Source organism: Lynx canadensis, chromosome D1 (assembly GCF_007474595.2).
Source record: "Lynx canadensis isolate LIC74 chromosome D1, mLynCan4.pri.v2, whole genome shotgun sequence".
Taxonomy (NCBI): Eukaryota; Metazoa; Chordata; class Mammalia; order Carnivora; family Felidae; genus Lynx; species Lynx canadensis.
In genome coordinates this window covers 114,557,638-114,578,149 of record NC_044312.2, presented here as the reverse complement: position 1 = coordinate 114,578,149, position 20,512 = coordinate 114,557,638, and the positions used below count along the sequence as shown (strand labels likewise).

The following is a 20,512-nucleotide window of genomic DNA, read 5'->3' as shown; positions in this document are numbered from 1 at the left end:
TTTTTTTCAACGTTTATTTATTTTTGGGACAGAGAGAGACAGAGCATGAACGGGCAAGGGGCAGAGAGAGAGGGAGACACAGAATCGGAAACAGGCTCCAGGCTCCGAGCCATCAGCCCAGAGCCCGACGCGGGGCTCGAACTCACGGACCGCGAGATCGTGACCTGGCTGAAGTCGGACGCTTAACCGACTGCGCCACCCAGGCGCCCCTGTAGTTACTTTTTAATTGAAAACAAGTTACGTTGACATACACTGGGTTTACTAGTCTCTTTAAGTGAATTAAAGAATATCGTAAATTTATTTTATTTGCTAATACGTAAATATTGTTAGCTACAGCCCATATAACTCCAATCATTTTTTTCCAAGGTTTATTTATTTTTGAGAGACAGAGCACGAGCAGGGGAGGGACAGAGACAGAGGGAGGCACCAAATCCGAAGCAGGCTCCAGGCTCCGAGCTGTCAGCACTGAGCCCGACACGGGGCTTGAACTCACAAACCGTGAGATCGTGACCTGAGCCAAAGTCAGACACTTAACCGGCTGAGGCACCCCTAAACCCAATAATTTTTAAGAATGTAAGGGGAGCCTGAGACCAAAAAGTTTGAGAATGCTGCTCCAGAGTCCACGTGCAGAGAGGCCACATGGGGAAACTGAGGCCCCACCCATCAACCCAGAGTTGAGAGAAATGGTGGTCCTTGTTCGGAGCCACTAAGTTCTGGGGTTGATTTCACAGCAACAGACACCACCCAAAGCCCAAGAAAAGAGACACATTTACCTGGCACGATGGGGCCAAGTCCACTGGACCCCAGGACTGGATGTGGGCCACACATCCACAACCTGGCTAAGCCACCCACATTACTGCTGGGGGTCAGACCAGTAAGCCATTTGGGGTTGGGGAGGGTCTCCCTGCTGGCCTTGAAGGACACAGCCAGTGAAGTGGGGGGGCTGGCCACTTTGGTGAGCACGGGCAGTGCAGGCCGAGCCCCGAGACCACGGGACTCCAGAGGCGCCACTCTCTGGGAGAGAACAGTCTGCCAGCCCAGGGCCAGCCTGGTGCAAAGGCTGGAGGGGAGAGGTCCCCTGACCCTAAGGGGAACGAGGGCACACCTCCCTGCTTGCCAACGGTCAGCCTGCCTTTTGGGGGAGAAGGTGCGTGCCCCTGCGGGAGCTCCCTGCCCTCACCCTACACAGAAATGCTCAACTAACACCAAAAGTCACCACCATGACCCAACTCAGCAACGACATCCCCAACAAGCAAACAAACAAACAAAAAGGTGCGACAGGTTGTAACTACGCACCCCGCTCTCCCAGGGATGTGCCCAGGAACAGCTGCAGGAAGGAGGAGAGTATGTCCCACCCCAGCAGCCATGCACTGTCAGCTCTCTCGAGCTAGCAAAGGAAACCGTCTTCAAAGAGAAAGGAACCAGAAGGTGACAACGTGAATGCGGTCACCGCCCAAAGCCACATGGCTCTACACAGGAACAGTGCCACAGCTCATACGTGGCCTGGACACCCCACCCAGCACCTCCCTCTCTCCTCTTTAGGCCTCCACAGTTCACTCCTTGGTTTCACCTCTTCCTACGTCCACGTCTCCACGCACTGTTCTACAGAGCAGCTCCCGGCGCCGGTGGGCGTGCCCAGCCAGGAGCAGTCCTGTCCTGGAAGAAAAACAAACACGGGAGACAAAGAAGGGCGGCACTCCTGCCAAGTCGGACAGGAACAGCATGCGCCACCTCCTTTTCCGGACAGGCTGACACTGACGGGAGGAAAGGCACACACACAAGTCACGGGCGGGGCCCGAGACCAGCTCCCTGACTAGCTCCCAGCATCCATGTGCCCAAAAAGTGCAGAGAGCGCCTCACCGAGCACCTCACAGGGCACACGAGCACATTCACGACAAAGCCAAGAGCCTGTCGGTTCCCAGGACGAAGCAGGAGACACCGCGACCACAGGAACACCGGCACAGGCACCCCCGCCGAGGCCCCCGGCACCCACCTTCCCGAACCACACAGCTCCCTCCCACGGCAGGCCTTAGAGCGAACAACAGCCCCGTTGTACCAAGTGAGCCCCTCCCAAGCCACCGCCAGCTCCTGACAAGGCCTGGCAGCCAGCCCCCCCTTCCCCCGCCCCCAGTGCTGTCTGGCTTTTCTGGGTTCTGGGGAAGAGGCCTTGGTGAGCAAGCACCAGGCGGTGGCACCTAGTGGGAAGAGCAGCGTCCACCAGGGTGGCCCGGGGCCCTCCCAGGCCACAACCCCCGTCGCCGGCAGAGCCTGTCTGCAGCGCCACTGGTGAGTGCGCGTCCCGTCTCCCCGCAGAGGCACAGCTGCTGGGACGCTCCCTGCAAAGCTCCCAGGGGATACCCCAAGCGGGAGGACAAATGAGAAACGAGGCGCCGCTGAGAGCACCCAGGTGCACGGGCTCACCCCACAAAGGGGTTCGTGTTAACGGGAATCTGAACGCACCAGCGGCCGCAGCCAAGAAGTTCGGCAAGCCCGGGCCCAAACAGCCGCCCAGGTGGAGCCGTCTGTACCGCGGCCGTTCCTGGAAGCTCCACGACCACAGCTTCCGAGGGGGTCACCAGCTGGAAGACAGCTTTTCCGTCGATGCCTCCGTGCCTTTGCACACGCCCGGGCCACAGTCCTTCCTTTCTGCTTGGAAAATTCCTACGCATCTCCCCATATGAGCTCCCCTGCTCTGAGCCACCCTCCCGGCCTGGCCCCCCACCCCAGCTCTACTTCTTTCACCCCTCCACGCTGGGTCACCAGTGTCCGCGGCCCTCCTCTCCCAGCCTGACAAAGCAAAGACTGTCTCCTTGATCTCGGAAGCACAGGGCCCGGCCCACAGCGGACAGTGGATGCCGTCAGGACCCGAAGGTAACCTCAGCTGAGGAAGTGGCCCAACTCACTGTCAGAAAAGGCTGGGTCACCGCAGCATCACTCACGATCGACCAACAGTGGGAACAACCCAGACCACCGACAGAGAAGCAAAGTGTGCGTATCTCCGTACCCCAGAATGTCACCTGGCCGTGAAAAGGACTGATGGTTGATCCACGCACAGCGTGAGCAAACTTTTAAACGTTACGCTTAAGTGAAGAGCCACAAAAGACCACGTGTTGTGATTCCACTTACGGGAGACGCTCAGAACAGGCGGATCTAGAGGAAGTCAGTCAGTGACTACCCAGGGCTGGGAAAGGGGAGTGACCGCCGATGGTCACGAGGCTCCTTCGGGGCGATGGCAACACTGGCATACCGAGCTGTGCTGATGGCTACACTGCTCTGTGCTTTCACTGAAAGTCACCCAATTGTGCACTTAAAACAAGGAAACTCTACGCCGTGTAAATTATACCTCGATGAGGCTGTTAAAACAAAAAAAAAGCCTGGCGACTCAGGCAAGTCCAGTCTGGGTGTCCACACGATCAGATCTGGTGGTCAGTCCCAGGCCAGTCGTCCCATGAGCCAAAGTGCAAAGAAAAAGTCATCAACACCCCATTCAAATCCTGCATAGGTACACGTACACAGGAATTATCTCCTCCAACTGAGCACAAGATTCCGAAGGCCAAGCCAGACAGGCCAGAAAGCCCCGTGGCCATCTAGAAATGCCTGCTGGCTGACCAGGAGCGCCAACTTCCATCGTGGTCTGCGTTAAACTGCCAACACCAGAGGCGGATCTCCTGCCAGAGCCGGAGAGCTCTGAGCTACGGACGTCACCCACCTCATCCGCCGCTCGAAGAACAACAGGGCGGCCACAGCCCCAGGAAGGGGGCTGGTGTGCGCCTGCCCCTGCCCTGGCTCCGGGCCCAGTCTGCAGGGTGGAGGGCGGGCATGTCCCTGCAAACTTCACCCCGTCGGCCTCGCCCACGACCAGCGGGAGGGCTGAGGTGCTCCCCCCACTCAGAAGTGGGAGGAAGTGCATTTCCTCTTCTACATTCCCAGATACTCAGAAGCTTCTGGACTGTGCTTTCTGTCGGGTAAAAACTAAACTGCACTCTTACTGTCCACTCACAAATGCCCGTCACTGCCAGTTAAGACAAAAGTTTTCCCCCAAACCACTCCCCACTATGTGTAGGGCTCCTCACTGTCTGGGACCATGCGGAATCTGACATAGCTCACGCAGCGTCTCTTCTGGAGCTCGCTTCCTTCCCCGTCATCAACTGTCCAGGACGGAGATCGCCAAGGACTTAAGAGGCAGCCACACGAGAAGCGGTGACCCTTCTCAAGTCAGAAATTACTCTTTAAAAAAAGAAAGAAAAGTTACTCTACGCCTAGCTCACGAGCCAGCTCCACGCCGAGCAGAGGAAACGTGCAGTAAAACACACGGAGGCAAGCTACGCGTCGCAAAACTCTTCTCCAAGTTGAGTCCCAGCGAACTCCGACGGCAAGTCGTGACACGCTGGCGTTGTTCTCAACTTCCCGCGGCAGGTTTCCGGCAAGACCTCCCTTTCCTCAGATAAGGCCGCCGGTGTTACTCAGCAGCGCGCTTTCTGTGACAGACAAGTACGTCCGTTGGCTGCTCCGCCCGTGACAGCTGCCAGCACAGAGGGCGGGAGCGGTGCTTGCCACTACAGTTGAGTCCACGCTTTGTCACCCGAGATGAACCATCGCAAAGAAACTTTCTTAAAAAGGAAGAAAAACTGTTTAAAACATAAGAAGAGAACTGCAGTTCAGACTAGCTGGTTGATAATGGTGTGAATTAAGAAAAATATCAAGGAACGGTAAAAAATAACACAGTTCCTCAATTCTTCCAGGTTGAAAACCAGAGAAAGGCCTAATGGGCAACTAAAGCCGCGGCACTGAGCACGCAGAAGGTGCCTGGCAGGACAAGCTTCTTCACCTGCCGTGGGCGGGCTCACCTCCAGGAGAGACCAGCGGGAGGGCCACCTGGGGTCCGGGCTGCTCACTCCCTCTGCAGCTGGAAAGCCAAGGCCTCGGCATCCTCCTTTTCCACAGCAGGTGCTCAGTAAACGTGCGGGAGGGGCAGAGGGCACCGGGCCCTCCCAGCTCTCACGTCCTAGGATGACCAGCTCTGGAGGGACGTCACTGCGTGACAACTGAAACCGCGCCACTTTTCTTTAAAGGGGCGGGAGGTCCGCGGTTAAGGAACTGCTGAAGAACTTCTGATTCACCACCTCCGATACACAGTCCACTAAACTGAAAACGCACACGCACAGATAACCAGACCCCGTCCGAGTCCCTCTGCCGAGACCTCTAGGGTCCTCTCGGAACCGCCGGTCTCACAGCCAGGCGGCAGGAAACGCTCCTGCCCTTCCTAAGGCCCCGTCCCTTTCAGCGCGCTCTTCCTGCAGCACGTGGACCCAGCAGGCGAGGGCTCCGCTGACCTCGCTGCGCCCCCGCCCCGGCTGCAGTCTCGCCCAGGGCCTCGAGAACAGTGCCCGGTTAGCCTCACTGTGGTCAGCTTCTGGACGTTGGCCGCGACGACTGAAGGGGCACAAAGCACGGAACTCGGTTTAAAAGACCGCCTGCCGGCAGGTGTTCAGCACGGAGGACCCGCTCCGTGTGGGCCGGCGCGCCGAGCGATCCCACGCAGACGACGAGACAGTCGGCCGCTCCCTCAACAACCCCACGCTCGGACCGGCCCTGCGGCCGCGGCGCCGGGAAGTCAACTCGGCCCATCAACCGTCCACTCCCTGAAGCGCCGCGGGGCGGCCTATCCACGCAGAGAGCGTCCGAGGGTCCAAATAAGCAAACGCGGCCGCCTGCCCTCGACCCTCCGCGCCTGTGGGGTACAAAGGCCCCCCACAAAACGCATCCCCGTCCTGCCGGCAGCCCACGGTCGCCAGTGCCCAGCCCCGCGCCAAGCGCTCTTCTCCGCCGCCTCGGTCTACCTCCCCGGACCTGGCCCGCGAGCGCTGCCGTTTCCAGGTCCCGGGCGGCGTTAGAAAAGCAGGTCTGGAGACGTGACCTGACGGCGTGAAGGCACACCGCCGCCAAGCAGCAGGCGCAGGACGGAGGCCGGCCTGTCCAGGCGGCCAGTGGAGCGCCCCCCCCCCTGCGCCGCCCCCACGCGGCCCGAGCCCTGCCCTCTGGGCCCAGGCCTTCCCCTGCCGAGCTCGAACTTCTCTTTGGCCTCTGGATCCATCCCTCCCGTGCCCACCTCCGCCGGTCTCCCCGTCACTGGCCCGCGCGGCCAACCTGCGGGCCGGGCAGGGGCACGCCGGCCCCCGCCCCACCCCGCCACCCCCGGCCCTGCGCGGACTCGGACACGAAGACCATTCGCCCCCCTGCCGGGTCTGCGGGGTCGGCCGGGCACCTCCACCTGCGCGCTGCCAGCCCAGCCCCCGGGGGCGGCGGGGCGGGGGCGGGGGCGCTAGGAGCGTCGGGCGGGGACGCACGAGGGCCGCGCCACCGGGTGAGAAGTACCCGCCCCTCTCGTTCCTCAAAAACAAAAAAGTTTTCACCCGAGCTCGCTTCGGGGAGAGCAACTTCTGGACACGACGCCACGCTGTGCTTCCCGGGTTTCCAGCCGCGCGCAGGGCCGGCGGGACGGAAGGCCAGCGTGCCGCCGCCGCCACCGCCCGGACCGCCCTGCTCCGCACCCCGCCCTCCGGCCCCCGCCGCCCGGGCCCCGCCGCCGGCGGACGCGCCAGCACGGGGGGGGGGGTGGGCCCGCTGTGCCCGCCGCCCCCTCCCCCGCGGAGCGTCCCCGACCGGCGACACACTTCTTTCTTCCACGGCCGGCTCCCCGCGGCGGCCGGCGAGAGCAGCCCCGGCCGCTCCCCCAACCCCCCCTCCCCCGCCCAGCGGCGAGCCGCGGCCGCCGGACCTGCGCTGGTCACCGGGGGCGGGCGCCTGTCCGTCCCGCCCGGGCCGGCCGCCGCCGCCGCCGCAGCCCCGCGGCCGGCAGCTCCCGTCCGCCGCCCCGTCCCCGAGGAGACGCCCCTCGCCCGGCCGGCCCGCCGCGCCCGGGCCCGCCGCCCCGACCCCGTGCCGCCCGCAGCGCGCCCCGCCGCCCCGGCCCGCCTGCCCCGCCGCCCCACTCACCCCATGAGCCAGTCCATGGCTGCTCGGGGCCCGCCGCCCGACACGCTCGGCCCTCAGCCCGCGGCGGCGGCGGCGGCCGGAAGTAAACACTCGCTCGCACACTCCCACACGCGCGCCGCGGGCGCCGCCGGAAGTGACGCGCCGCGCGCCGCCTGCTGGGACGCGTAGTCCCGGCGGCTTCTAGGCCAGGCCCGCCCAGCCAGGGAGCCGGCGCGGGGCGTGGCGGGGGATGGGGGCGGAGGGCGGCCTCGACGCCCCGCTCCCTACTGCGGGACAGTTAATCACACGCCCCAGGATGTCCTGTCACACCCCGGATGTCCCCTCACACCTCGGATATCACCTCACAGGCCCGGATGTTCCCCCACATCACAGACCGTCCCCTCACGCCACGGACGGTCCGTTCACACCCCAGATGTCCCCTCACATCTCAGGTGTCCCTCACCCCCGGATGTCCCCTCACACACCCAGATGTCCCCTCACACCGGATGTCCCCTCATACTCCCAGATGTCCCCTCACAACCCCGGCTGTCCCCTCACAACCCCGGATGTCCCCCACACCCGGATGTCCCCTCACAACCCCGGCTGTCCCCTCACAACCCCGGATGTCCCCCACACCCGGATGTCCCCTCACACCCGGCTGTCCCCTCACACCCCGGCTGTCCCCTCACACCCCGGATATCACCTCACAGGCCTGGATGTTCCCCCACATCACAGATGTCCCCTCACACCACAGATGTCCCCTCACAACCCGGGGTGTCCCCGCACCCCCGGATGTCCCCTCACCCCCGGATGTCCCCTCACACCCCCAGATGTCCTCACACCGGATGTCCCCTCATACTCCCAGATGTCCCCTCACAACCCCGGCTGTCCCCTCACACCCCGGATGTCCCCTCGCACCCGGATGTCCCCTCGCACCCGGATGTCCCCTCACAACCCGGGATGTCCCCTAACCCCCGGATGTCCCCTCACACACCCAGATATCCCCTCACAACCCCGGATGTCCCCTCACAACCCCGGATGTCCCCTCACAACCCCAGATGTCCCCTCACACCCCGGCTGTCCTCTCACAACCCCGGCTGTCCCCTCACAACCCCGGATGTCCCCTCACACCCGGATGTCCCCTCACACCCGGATGTCCCCTCACACCATGGATGTCCCCTCACCCCCGGATGTCCCCTCACACCCCCGGATGTCCCCTCACACCACAGATGTCCCCTCACCCCCGGATGTCCCCTCACAACCCCGGATGTCCCCTCACCCCCGGATGTCCCCTCACACCCCCGGATGTCCCCTCACACCACAGATGTCCCCTCACAACCCCGGCTGTCCTCTCACAACCCCGGCTGTCCCCTCACAACCCCGGATGTCCCCTCACACCCGGATGTCCCCTCACACCCGGGTGTCCCCTCACACCCCCGGATGTCCCCTCACACCCGGGTGTCCCCTCACACCTGGATGTCCCCTCACACCATGGATGTCCCCTCACACCCGGATGTCCCCTCACAACCCCGGATGTCCCCCTGCACTGGGACCGACCTCCTCCAGGCCCGAGGGAAGCAGCCCCTCCCACTGTCAGAGGACCCGCCCCCCCAAGTCCCTTCCCCTCAGGTCCCCTGATGCCACCTTGCGGTCCCTGCGGACGCGACGGTTCACGCGTCAGACGGGTCCCCACCCCCCCCCCCGCCGTCGCCCGCAGGGGGGTCTGAGGGAAAGGGGAGCCCCGGGGGGTGGGGGTGGGGGGACAGGGGCAGCTCGCGGCGCGGCCGGGGGCGGGGGCGGGCGCGGGGGCGGGGTGGGGGGCGGCTTCTGGGACCAGGCGACCGGCCTGGTGAGCCCCCGCTGTCCCGCCGTCCCCAGAGCCGCGGGCCGCCGGCGACCCCGTGTCCTCCCAGCGTCCCTTGCGGCAGCGGGAGGCCAGGGTCGTGTTGAGGTCACCGTGACGGGGAAACCCGGGAGGCCGCGGGCTTCCCTTCCAGAAGGCTCCGAAGAGAGGTGCCGGGGCGCCCGGGGCTTGTGCAGGGGCGCGATGCCCGAGGCACCGGAGCCAGCCGGGGCCACGTCGGGGGGCGGGGGCGGCTGCCGCTAAGAACGCGGAGCCAGAAGACGGGGTCGGGTCGCGGGCGACTCGGGCGAGCCGCCGTCCTCCGCCGTTGTGGGGGTGACAGTGGCCGACGGCCCGCGGGACCCCCGCCTGGCACGGCTGCCTCCCCCCCCCCCTGCGAAGGAAGGGCCGGCGGGGACGGCGGGGTGGCCGCACGGGGCCCAGGGGCGGCCGGCCGGGGTCGCCCCGCTCCCGCTCCCGCTCCCGCGCCTCGGCTGAGCCAAGGGCCGGACGCTTCTGGATGGGGGGCGCGCCCCGCCTGCCGAGGGAGGACCCCGGAGGGGAGGCCCGAGGCTTCGCCCTAACCGCGTTGTCCCCGCGCCCAGGCTGCTGACAGGGGGAGAAAGGCGCGCTCTGCGGCCGTAACGCCCCTGCGTCGTGTGCAACCCTGGCCACCGACAACCACTGAAGTAGGGAGGAGACAGATGGCAGAAGAGGAGAGTCGCCGAGCCCGTCATATCTCGGAAAGGAAGGACACGCAGCCCCGCGCGGGGACCTCATCTCTGCGACCCGACGGGTGGCCGTGGCCCACTCTCACGACCCTGCCCTCCGCCAGCCCCTCGTCAGGCTGCACCTCCGCCTGGTGCGACGACCTAGACCGCCATCCCCGAGGACTCCGCGCTCCCGCTGACCCCGCCGGCCTCGCGCCACCGCCGTCTTCCGCCCACCGGCTCCCCCCCTCCCGGGCATGGGAGTCCTGGGAGGGGCTGCGGTCACATCGTCTTCCTTCCCGCCCCCGCCGTGTACCGGCCGTCTACCTCCCCTCGTCCCCTCGGTAGTCCGGAAGTCAGACCCCGGCTCTTCCTCGAACCCGCCGGGTGACTTGGACACGTTGCTTAATGTCCCCGGGACTCAGCGTCTTTGCTGGAGAAATGGGAGTAACCCTTGCCACATGTGTCATAGGAAACTTCGCGAGCTCACCGGTGCAGGCTGGAGGTGCGGAAGCGGGCAGGTGTGACCAGGCCTATGGGGAGTGTGGCCTACCTGCTCCTGGCAATTTACCTGGGCTCAAGGTCAATCCCCTTTCCCTTGATGATGGCGCATGGCTAGGCACACCCCACTTTACGGCCCGTGTCACCCAGTCCCTAATGGGCAGCTCAGATCGCATGGTCGTGTGACACCCCCCCCCCCCACCGTCTGATGTACACTTTGAATTGTGCCCGGTGGCAAGCCAAAACTTGCATCTCAAAGAATCGCCATTTATTTTTTCAGGTGACATGGCTTTGCTCCAAAACCCGGACCCCCCCATCTCTCTCTTCCATTAGCGCTTGCCAGGACCAGGCGGCAGAGGAGCGGGACGGAATGGGGTTCCCACTTCCGCTCTGGGACCCCCACAGCAGTCCCGAACTTCTTGCCTCTGGACTCCTTTTAATGGAAAAACTCTTGATTACGTCACTGTTCTTCCCTGTTGCCGTTACTTGAAGTAAAAGGCAATTACCTAATTGATACCCTCGTCCGGATGTCCGTCTTCTTCCTGTCGTTACGGTGATCAAGGCGTAAAGATTTGTCCTCCACTTTGCAGGGGATATCTTGACATTCCCAGACCACTGAACCCCCGAAATGTCACCAAGTCCTGGGCTCCACGGCCTATTGGCATGAAGCCATCATCCGGTGGAATGGTGTGAGACCCTGAGGCGTGCCGAGACGGTCAGAATCTGCGCGGACCAAACTGGGATGGAAAACAGGAGACGATCTGACCCCGCGGCATGAAGGCAGGGGCACACTGCTGGTCTGGCCACAGGACAGCGCGCTGCTCTGAGGCGGGGCGCGTCGCGTCCGTGAGACCCGTAGCTGCGTAACAAATGTGCCGACCTGCTCCGGGAAGGACACCACACCTCGAAGGACAGCCGCGGTTGGAGTCGTGTCTTTTAAACTTGCAAGCACACTGTCCATCACCGACACCCCTCCACCTCCTGCGCGGGCGGGGAGAGGATGAGAATGACAGGAACCTCGCTGTCTGTGTCCTTCAGGTCTTGGGCGGTGGCATGCCCCTCTGTGACTTCTCTGGCCACAAAGCCCTGCTTGCGGTCTATTTAAGCAGGAGGTGGACCTGTAGGATTTTCTTTCTTTTTTTTTTTAATGTGTATTTATTTTTGAGAGAGAGAGAGAGAGAGAGACAGCTGTGAACAGAGGAGGGGCAGAGAGAGAGGGAGACACAGAATCCGAAGCAGGCTCCAGGCTCCCAGTTGTCAGCACAGAGCCCGACGCGGGGCTCGAAGCCATGAACTGCGAGATCGTGACCTGAGCTGAAGTCGGACGCTTAACCGACTGAGCCACCCAGGCACCCCGGACTTGTAGGATTTTCAATCTGTTCTTCCTTCTTTCCATTCATTCCTTCATTCATTTGGCAAATAAGTACTGAGTGCCAAGTATATGCCGGGCGCTCGTAAGGTGCTCAGAATACGGTGGGCAGACAAAGCAGACAAGAATCTACCCCCATGGAGCTTACAGGCTATTGAGAGCCGACAGTCAATGGGAACAAATGAGACATATAATACGTCAGACACAATAACACCGATGATAGGGACAAAGAATGCTGGGTGTCCCCTGCCCCCACGACCACAGGATGGGACCTTCCCTGTAGAGAGAGTAATTGCAGATTAAATTAGTTCAGATGAGGACACAGAGACGAGGGTGGGCACCTAATCCAGTATGACAGGTGTCCTTATAAAAAGGGAGGAAGCGGGAGCAGAGGGTTAGGAAGGCAGCGTGAGGACACAGGGGAGGACGAGGCGGGGGAAGCCCGGGCCGGACCCTCGTTCACAGCCTTGGGAGGAACCAGCCCTGCCCGCCCGAAAGACTCGGGGGCTCCGATTTCCAGAACTGTGGGACAATGAATTTCTGTCATGTTAAGCTGCCCAGTTTGTGTTCCTTTCTTACTCATACAGGCTCCAGTCCACAACCTCACCTTTTCCACCAGGCACCCACCTTCTGCCCAGATTCCAAGGGGCCGTGCCAGCCGGGAGCTCCTGGGCTGGGAGACAGAATTTGCCCAATTCTGCTTTGCTCTAGATGAGGACCGGCAGGAACTCCTCCCCCCCCCCCCAGGGAAATGGTCCTGTTGCGGGTGGAGGCTGACACCTGTAGCAGAAGCGTGAACGCGCGGCCTAGTCTCAGAGGAAAGCGGGGTCTCTGCTCAACGGCTGACCCGTGGTCCCTCCCTCCTCTTTCACTGCCTCTGTCTGGACTGACCCTGTCTGTCCCTCGGGCTCACTCACTGCCCTCCACCGGGCCCCTGCCCACAGCCTGGGTCGGTCCAGGCACCCCCTCCCTGTGCTTGGCCGCCCCGCCAGGAGGCCTTGGCACGGGGCGCGCCTCGTGACACACATTCTCCTCCACTCTGGAGGCCGGAGAACAATGGCTCCCTCTTGCCTCCTGAGCGGGTTCCTGTGCCGGGTACAGTCCCAAGTAAGGCTGAGGGTGCGCGACGGCAGTGCAGGGGCAGCGGGGGCCGGGGCGGTGGGTGGCAGGCTGGTTGCGGCAGCCCCTTCCGTTCCCACCATCCCAGAGGGTCAGCGTTTGCTTGTCTGAGAGCTGGCCTGGGGGGGGGGGGGACACTTTGGGAAGGGTACTCAGGAAGCCAGTCCCATGAGCGCTTCCGTGGTGGGTGGCCGCTGTGTCTTTCCTGCGGCATCAACCCTCCTAAGCCCTCAGCAAACACCGAGACGCCCTCCTGCAGACCCACAGCGGGCCAGCTTGCCCTGTACGCGCTCCTTCGCTTAAACCCCACGGCGTCTGGGCGGTGGTCGTCAGGCAGGAGACTGAGGCTCCTCGAGGGGCGGGGACGGCCCAAGGGGGATGGGATCCCAGAACCTTCTGCTCCCAAGCCCCCCATCTTCCCACTGTGCCCTGCTTCCCAGCGGGGCTCTCCTCCCTGGGTGTTGGGCGACAGTGGCTTCAGCGCCCTCCCCCTGCAGAAAGCAGGAAGCCCCTTGGTGGTGCACTTGGCTTAGGTGCCAAGGGAGAGGACTTGGGGCCCGTGGGGCGGCCAGGGCTCAGGGCCAAGGTAGCGACAGGGACGCCAATAACCGATATCACCTGGGATCGCTTCCGGGGTGCTCGCCACCAGCCAGGCACCAGGCTCGTGCTCCGTGTACCCCGTCGCTACCCCCCCAGGCGGGGGCCCTCAGGGACCTCTCTTACAGGTGTGGCTCAGCACGCTGGCCCAGGTGACACCCTGGGACGCCTGAGGTCCCAGGCGGGTCTGTCCCCCTCCCCCCTCCCCCCTGGCATTCCCAGGTCTCCTTCCTCCTCCTCCATCCTGGAACGTGCAGGTGACTGCAACGTCCCTGCTCACAGCTTCGGCCAGCGGGCACCCACGGAGAACCAGCGCCAGCCGGTGCCTCCGCTCCCTCCCGGAATCCACCTTGCTTATTCACCTGAGGGCATCCGGCACCTAAAGAAGGGTGGGACCTTTCGAATGAAGGACTTCTCGTGTTTTCTTCACCGTCCGAAGTCTCATCGTTATGCTTGAGTTCAGATGATGTGCCAGCCACCCCCTCCCCCCAGGATACTGGCTGTCACTTTGGGACTTCTGGCTGGAGATCCAACCTTTAGGAAAAAAACAAATTCGGATTTTGGTGGGAGGCTGTGTCAGTTTCCTATGGCTGCTGTAATAAACGGCCACAGACTGGGTGGCTTAAAACCATGGGAGTGCATGGCTCCACAGTCCTGGGGCCCGGGAGTCGGAATCGAGGTGCCAGCAGGATCTTCCTTGCATGTCTGGTGACTGCCAGCACCCCCTGGCTTGCGGACCACCCGCTCCTCTCTCTGCCGCCCTCTCCACACCGCCTTCCTCCTGCGTGGGTTCTGTGTCTGAGTCCAAACTTCCCTCTTTGCATATGGACACCGGCCATCGGGTCAGGGCCACCCTAATGACCGTGTCTTATCTTGCAAAGACCCTATTTCCAAATAAAGTCATATTCACAGGGTCCGGGGGTTGGGACACCCACATGCCTCTTCTGGGGTACACAGTTCAGCCCGTAACAAGGGTGGTTCCTTCGTCACATATGACATGCTTGCCCTGGGATTTAGATGGGACTCTGGAAGTCCCCAAAGACTTATAGATTTGCCGAGTGTCATTAATCTAGATGTGACTTGTCATTAACTAACCACCAACTTCTGAGGTGACAGGCAAGCTTCTTTTTTTAAGGAATGAATCGTTAAGGCGGGACTTGGAACTTTCCCCACCCAAATGGTGAATCACTTGAATTCCACTCGCTTGAATCTCCCGTCGGGATTTTCTTTAATTTTTTTTAATGTTTATTTATTTTTGAGACAGAGAGAGACAGAGCATGAGCGGAGGAGGGACAGAGAGAGAGGGAGACACAGAATCCGAAGCAGCCCCAGGCTCCGAGCTGTCAGCACAGAGCCCGACGCGGGGCTCGAAATCACGAGCTGTGAGATCGTGACCTGAGCTGGAGTCGGCCGCTTAACCGCTTAACCACTTAACCGACTGAGCCACCCAGGTGCCCCACCTGTTGGGATTTTCAAAGGTGCTGCTAACCTCGGCTCTCCCTGGACCTTCACTCCTAGAAGACCTCCCTCTTCCTGGACCCTCCGCGGCAGAAGACTAAGCACGGAGAACGTGTCCTGCCTTCACAGGCCTGAATATCGGGTAGACTTTCTCCCGCAGACGGGGACGTTTTCCATTTTATTGTTTGTTCTGCCGTCCAGCTCAGGACGGCAAGAAATGACCTCAAGAAGGTGAGTTTCTCCTGGCTCCCCTGTCCCATCAGCAAAGGCCCCCAAGATCCAGATGATCTCCCACTGGCTATTGCTGCCAAGGACCCCAGGCCGAGCCTCGCCAGGTCTCCCAGTTTTTCAAAAGAAGACGAATCTGCAGTGTTTTTGCCTGTCCGACTTGCCCCAGCGCTGATCTTCAGCCTTCCCCCAGCGCTGGCCCGGAGGTCCCAGCAGGTCCTGGCCCTGGCCGGCCTCCGCCTCTCCTCCTGGCGGGTCCTGCCCCTGCCCCGCTTTGGCCTTTGGAGAGGTCCCCATCCGGCCCCGCCTCCTGGGGTCCCCCCCCCTCCCGCCCCTGCCAGAGGCCAGGGTGGGGCGAAGTGCTGGGAGGAACCCCATCTTCCTCTATTTCCAGGAAAGGGGAGGAGGCAGTCCAGGGGCTGGGGGTGCCCTGACCCCAGCAGGATCTTCTCCAGCCACCAGAGCAGGCTCAAGAGGGGCCGGGGTTGGAAGACAGGGCCCAGGGGAGCCCCCGCAAGAGCAGGCGGCAAGAGTGGAAGGGTGGCAGGATTTCCCCAGGCCAAGCCGTGACCCGCTGTCCCCAATGCCTGGTAGGAAGTGTCACCCCCCACGCACACCATCATGCCCATTCTCTCTCAGCATCCCCAGCCATCCTCAGAACTGTCTTTCCAGATACAGGTGAGGCCCTTCTGCCAGCTCCCGCCCCACCTCACGTGGACAGAGTACCTGGCAGGCAGCAGGTGGAGACCACTCAGGTTTGCCCCTTGAGGACCCAACCCCACAGGGTCACCTGCAGGCCATACCTGGGAGCAGGGCGGCCTCTGGCCTGCTGGGTTAGGAACTGCCCTTTGGTCTGTGCCCGCCACCCAGCCTGCCACCTCTACCCAGTGGGAGAACCGCCACTCCTTCCTGGATCTGCGGTGCCAGCCTCACCAGCAACCCTTCTGAGGTGTCGGCCTGGTCGGCTCTCTTCACCCTCAGGGGCTGACCCAGCCCCATTCTTCTCCCCACACTAACCCCGCTTTGTAGCCCAAAGAGCACCTGACCCAGGGCAGATGCCAGGTCAATAAAGACCTGTGTGGCCGAACCAGTATGCTCTGTCACATTATAGAAGTTTGCACATGCTGTTCCATCTCTCTGCAATGCCTTCCTTCTAGAGAACTCCTGCTCATCCCTCAAGGCCTCTGTCAGATGCCCCTTCTCCAGGCACTATTTCCTTCAAGTGGCGGCATCTTTGCACGTTCCCTGTCACAGGAACCGTGGATTCACTGCGGTGGCATGCCACATGGCCCCTGCCACTCATCTGCCATTTGTATGAGGGCAGGGGTGGGGGACTTGGGGGGGGCGGGGGAACTTGGGGGGCTGAAGGGTCTCTTTTATGCAGTGGGCCCAGTACTTGTTAGTAAACCCAAAAAATGCACACAAGGTGGGAGCAGAAAAGTAAGGCAGCGAAATCTCTCCCTGCCCCCACTCCCATCTCGTGGGCTGACACAAGAGGCCCGGCGAGGGGGCACTTGCCCGGGTGGCTCGGTGAGGAGTTGGTGGAGCCAGGCCGGACATGGATTCTCACTCACAGTCGTAGAGGAGGCCACCAGCTCTGCTCCACTGCCTTTCCCACTGGGCCCCTGAGGCCCATGGACAGGGCTGGGCGCTGGCCGGGCCAGCTGAGTTCTTCAGGAGGCCTGGGGCCGATGCGGACCCCACTGGCAGCAGCCAAGAGCTAGGAGCCGGGCCCGGTGTGGCAGAGGCCGTCCTGGTGGGAGCCTTGTGCCCCGGGAGGCCTGGGGGGGGGGGGTGCCTTGGAGGGAGCTGGAACAGCAGGGTGCTAGCTCTGTCCCCAGTTTGGGGCTGCAGCTTTGGCCACTGCGGGGATGGCTGGGCCTCCTGCTCAAAGACCTCAGCGGGGCCTTAAAAGCCGCCCCTCAGCCCCTCTCCGGTTGGGGCTTCCTCCCGAGGGGGAGGAAGAGGGTGAACAAGCTGACAGGGACCACAGAGGGTCTCACTGCCTCTCACCCACCCCTTTCAGGGGTTCCCACGCGACCGCTCCCTAACCCTCCCTTACTGGGTGGCTTTGGGCTCCGACCAGCAAGCAGAATGTGCAGGTGCCTGAGGCCAGAGGTAGGGGCCGCTCCATTCCCAAGGCTCCTCCCCCTCATCATCTATTCCACGCCCTCCCGAGCTCCAGTCCAAGGGTTGGTTGGGGCAGGGCAGGCTGAGGGTCCCTAGATGATGGCCCTGGGCAAGTGGTAGTGGAAGGATCAGGCCTGGGAGGGAGCAAGAGATGGCCTTCCTCCTGGGCCTGCCATTAACCAGCTCGGGTTCACCCCTCATCCCCTCCATCAGATGGGTGAGAACCACTAGATTAGGGGTCCCAATGCTAGGTCCCCCCGTCAATTAGCACAGCAAACTCCCTGGAGGAACTTTGGGAACACAGATGCCTGCCCCCCCACCTAGAGTCTGACTTTAGGGGTCAGGGTGGGGCCCAGGGATCGACATGCAAAGATGCTGCCAGGTGACCCTGAAAGGGTCCGGGTGAGAAGCCCTGAGCCAGATGGCCCCTGATGGCTTTCCTGATCAACGTCTCTCCTGCTCTGGTCTGCAAAGTCACCAGTCAGCCCTGGAGGCCGCTCTGCAGACCCGCTGCTACAGAGCCTTGTGCCCAGGGCAGGCTGCTGGGCAGGGCCGCGAGAGAGGGCTGAGTGGCCTCACCCTGGTGGTCCTGAAGTGCACGTGGGTAACTCCCTCCCTCCACTGACCCTTGTTATAAGCTGGTTTGTGTCCCTCCCACAAAAGATATGCGTGAGCCTGACCCCCAGGACCCCAGAATGTGAACTGACTGGGAACTAGGGCCTTTACAGATGAAATTAGTTAAGATAAGATTACAGTGCATCCTAATCTCATGACTGGTGTCCTTACAGAAAGGGGACATTTGGACATAGACATAGGGAGAATCCCATGGAGAGTGGGGGCAGAGTTGGCGACTCTGCTGGACAGTGGGGGACAGAGGCAAGCCCCCAACGGAGGGGGGCACTGTGTGTCCCCTCACCAAGGAGGGGACCCTAGCAAGGCCACGCATCTAGGACCGGGTGAGGCCGCTGAGGGCATGGAATATGCTGGCAGACCAGGGCAGGGGCACCTTCTAGGAAGAGAAAAGGAGGGTGCTTTGTAGACAGCCCTGGAGGATGGGTGGGTGGGGGTGGCGGCAGGTGGAACCACAGTGAGAGGTGCAGAGGCTGGGGGGGTGGTGGTGAGGCAGGTAAGAGTCAAGAACAATAGCCAGTACTGCTTACTAGAGCTGCAGGGGTGAGGGCTGGGGCAGGGAAGAGAGTTGGAGGTGTTGAGATCCAGCCGGTGTTGGCATTTCCTGGTCTGAAGGTCGAGGATGAAATCTGACTGGTGATACAGCTGGGGCAGTCGACTGCACGAGTGTCCCGGGAGCCACGGGTGTGGCTGACCTTCCTGTGGGGCCCGGAGCCCCAGAGCCGCTCAAGGGCAGTTGAGGCTGGGACGAGGCGAGGCCCTCAGAAGAGGGCGGGTGGGAGCCTCGGGGCTCAAGGCCGCTGGAGACCCAACCCCCCGCCCCCCACACAGGTGGGATGTGCACAGGCTGGGGGCTACTCGGCTGGCAGCCCGGCCGCCCCCTCTTGGCGGGCGCAGGCAGCAGATGGCGCTGCCGGGCTGCCGTCGGCCCTCCCGGCTCCGGGAGCGCGAGGAGGGTGGCCCGCGGGGCCAGATCCGAGGAACGCACGCTGCGACCCCGGGTCTGAAAGGCACCCTCTGGGGGGACGCTCGCCGCCCTGCCCAGCAGGTGCTCGGCCCCCCGGGGCCAGGACTGGAGCGCGGGGTGGGGGCGCGCGGGCCTCGGGCTCCCACGCCGAGCAGGTGCTCTGCGCGCCCGCCCTGCGCTCTTAGCGGGGCCGACGAGGGCGCGCGGAGGCGGAGGCGGAGGCGGAGGCGGAGGCGGGGGCGGGGGGGGGGGGAGCCCTGGGAGCACCCGCGCGACTCTTTGAGGATGAAGGGCGCCGCGGCCGGCCTGGCGGGCGGGCGTCCAGGAGTGGGCGCGGCCCTTCCCGTGTGAGCTCATCGCGGGCGGTGCGGGCCCCCACCGCGCCCAACCTCTCGACCCTCGGAGCCCGGGCTGCGGGGGGGCAGTGCGGGCGCGGGGAGGGGGGGGTGGGATCGGGCCTCTAGGGAAGAGGACCGGGGGCCGGAGTGCGGTGGGGGCGCTCCCTGGGAGCCCAGGACCAGAGGCCGGCTGCTTCCGCGCCAGCTGCCAGGCCCCGAGCGGCCCTTCACCTGGGCTGACGTCACCGTTCATCCCAGCGGCCCCGCCCGCGCCGCCGGGACCGCTCCCGTCCTCCCCCTGGCGGAGCGGCTGCCCCCTTCTCCAACTGGGTCCTCGGCTTCGGGGAGGGGTGGGCAGCCAACCACCTGCCGGAGAGGTGAGGGCCGAGCGCCGCCTCGCCCACCCCAGCCTGCCCCTCCTGCAGTTTCCCGTTAGGGCCCACTCGCGGAGAGGCCTGATCTGCTGCGCCTGCGACGTCCCCTCGTTCTTTATCAGCCCTAACGCCTGCCACCCGGCCGCCAGCCTGCCCACGCTCCTCCCCAAGGCTGACCAACAGATCGGAGAGAGAGGGGCGGGCGCGTGGCGGGGGGTGTCCTGGGGCAGGAACCTGGGCAGAGAGCACGGGGAGGGGCGGGAGTGCAGAGAGCAGGCCCTGGGTTTCTCCCTTCCACCTCTGGGCCTCATGTGGGGGTTCAGCCCTGCAGGCCTGTGGTTCCCCGTCTTGGACTAAGTCCCCCGACCCCCCAAATAAACAGGTGGAAGAGAGAAAAGATCCCCGCTCGGCATCAGCCCAGCGTGACCTTGGACAGGTCCTCCTGCCTCTGAGCCCAGAGCACGTTGGGGGTCCACGTTGCAAGCACGGGACGCCTAGTGGAGCCCCCTCCTGGGCAGACTAGTTCAGTCCCTGGAGCTGTGTGAGGGGTGCTGGAAGGGGCTCCTGGGTCAGGGGCTAAACTGGGGAGGGGGAGAGGAAGGAGGGGCACGGATCCCGTCCCGTTAGGCATCAAGAGGGTCCAATCTCCACCTGGGACAGGCAGCGGGGGCTGTGGCCCTCGGTCGCCACCCCCTGCCCTGGGCCGGCGGGGTTCTTGACTCCACCCTTCTTCCCCAGCTGCTTCTGTGCGCAAAACCCCCTGAGACGGGCTGGGTGGGGGGGGGCGCTCTAGGACCCGGCTTTGTCTTCCTCCTCCGGGCTTCCGGCGCTGTGGCCTTTTCTCCCCTCCACCGGCTCCAGGAGTCCGGCCCCCTCCCCCTTCTCTTCCCCACTTCTATTTCAAGCTCTCCTTGGCTATTTATAGCTACGTCCGCCAATTGCGTCAGGCTGAGTGGCTCCGCCGGCCCCAAGCCAAGGGTGCCACCACCCCCGCCTGGGCAGCTACCTGGCCTGCTGGGCCCCGGGCTGTCCCAGGTGTGCGTGAGTGCCCCGGGTGTGGCGGATCCCACCTTGGGCGCGGCAGCACCCGAGGCAGAGGCTTGGGGGAGACAGCCCCCTCATTCGAGATGGGGGCAGGGGTGGCGCGGCAAGGGGGCAACTTTAACTTCGGTCCCAGAACTACCCCGCTGGGCTGCCCTGAGGAAAGGCCTTTGCCTCTCTGGTTTCACCTTTGGTGTTTGCAAAGAAAAGGGGTGCAGCCTCCCACCGGGCT

General features: G+C 63.4%; 1 protein-coding gene across 4 annotated transcripts in view; it reads right to left on the bottom strand.

Moving 5' to 3' along the window:
• The window catches only part of MOB2 (MOB kinase activator 2), a 74,758-nt gene extending 67,662 nt beyond the window's left edge, over positions 1-7,096 (bottom strand). The window contains exon 1 of one of the 4 annotated variants that reach the window (XM_030331365.1): positions 6,997-7,096. In XM_030331365.1, the coding sequence (XP_030187225.1) occupies positions 6,997-7,013 (17 nt within the window). In that variant the 5' untranslated portion in view covers positions 7,014-7,096. Of the gene's footprint in view, positions 1-2,460; positions 2,685-4,257; positions 5,537-6,996 lie in introns of those variants that run through there. The other 3 variants (XM_030331367.1, XM_030331368.1, XM_030331361.1) reach the window with 3 other exon arrangements.
• Positions 7,097-20,512: the final 13,416 nt, after the last annotated feature.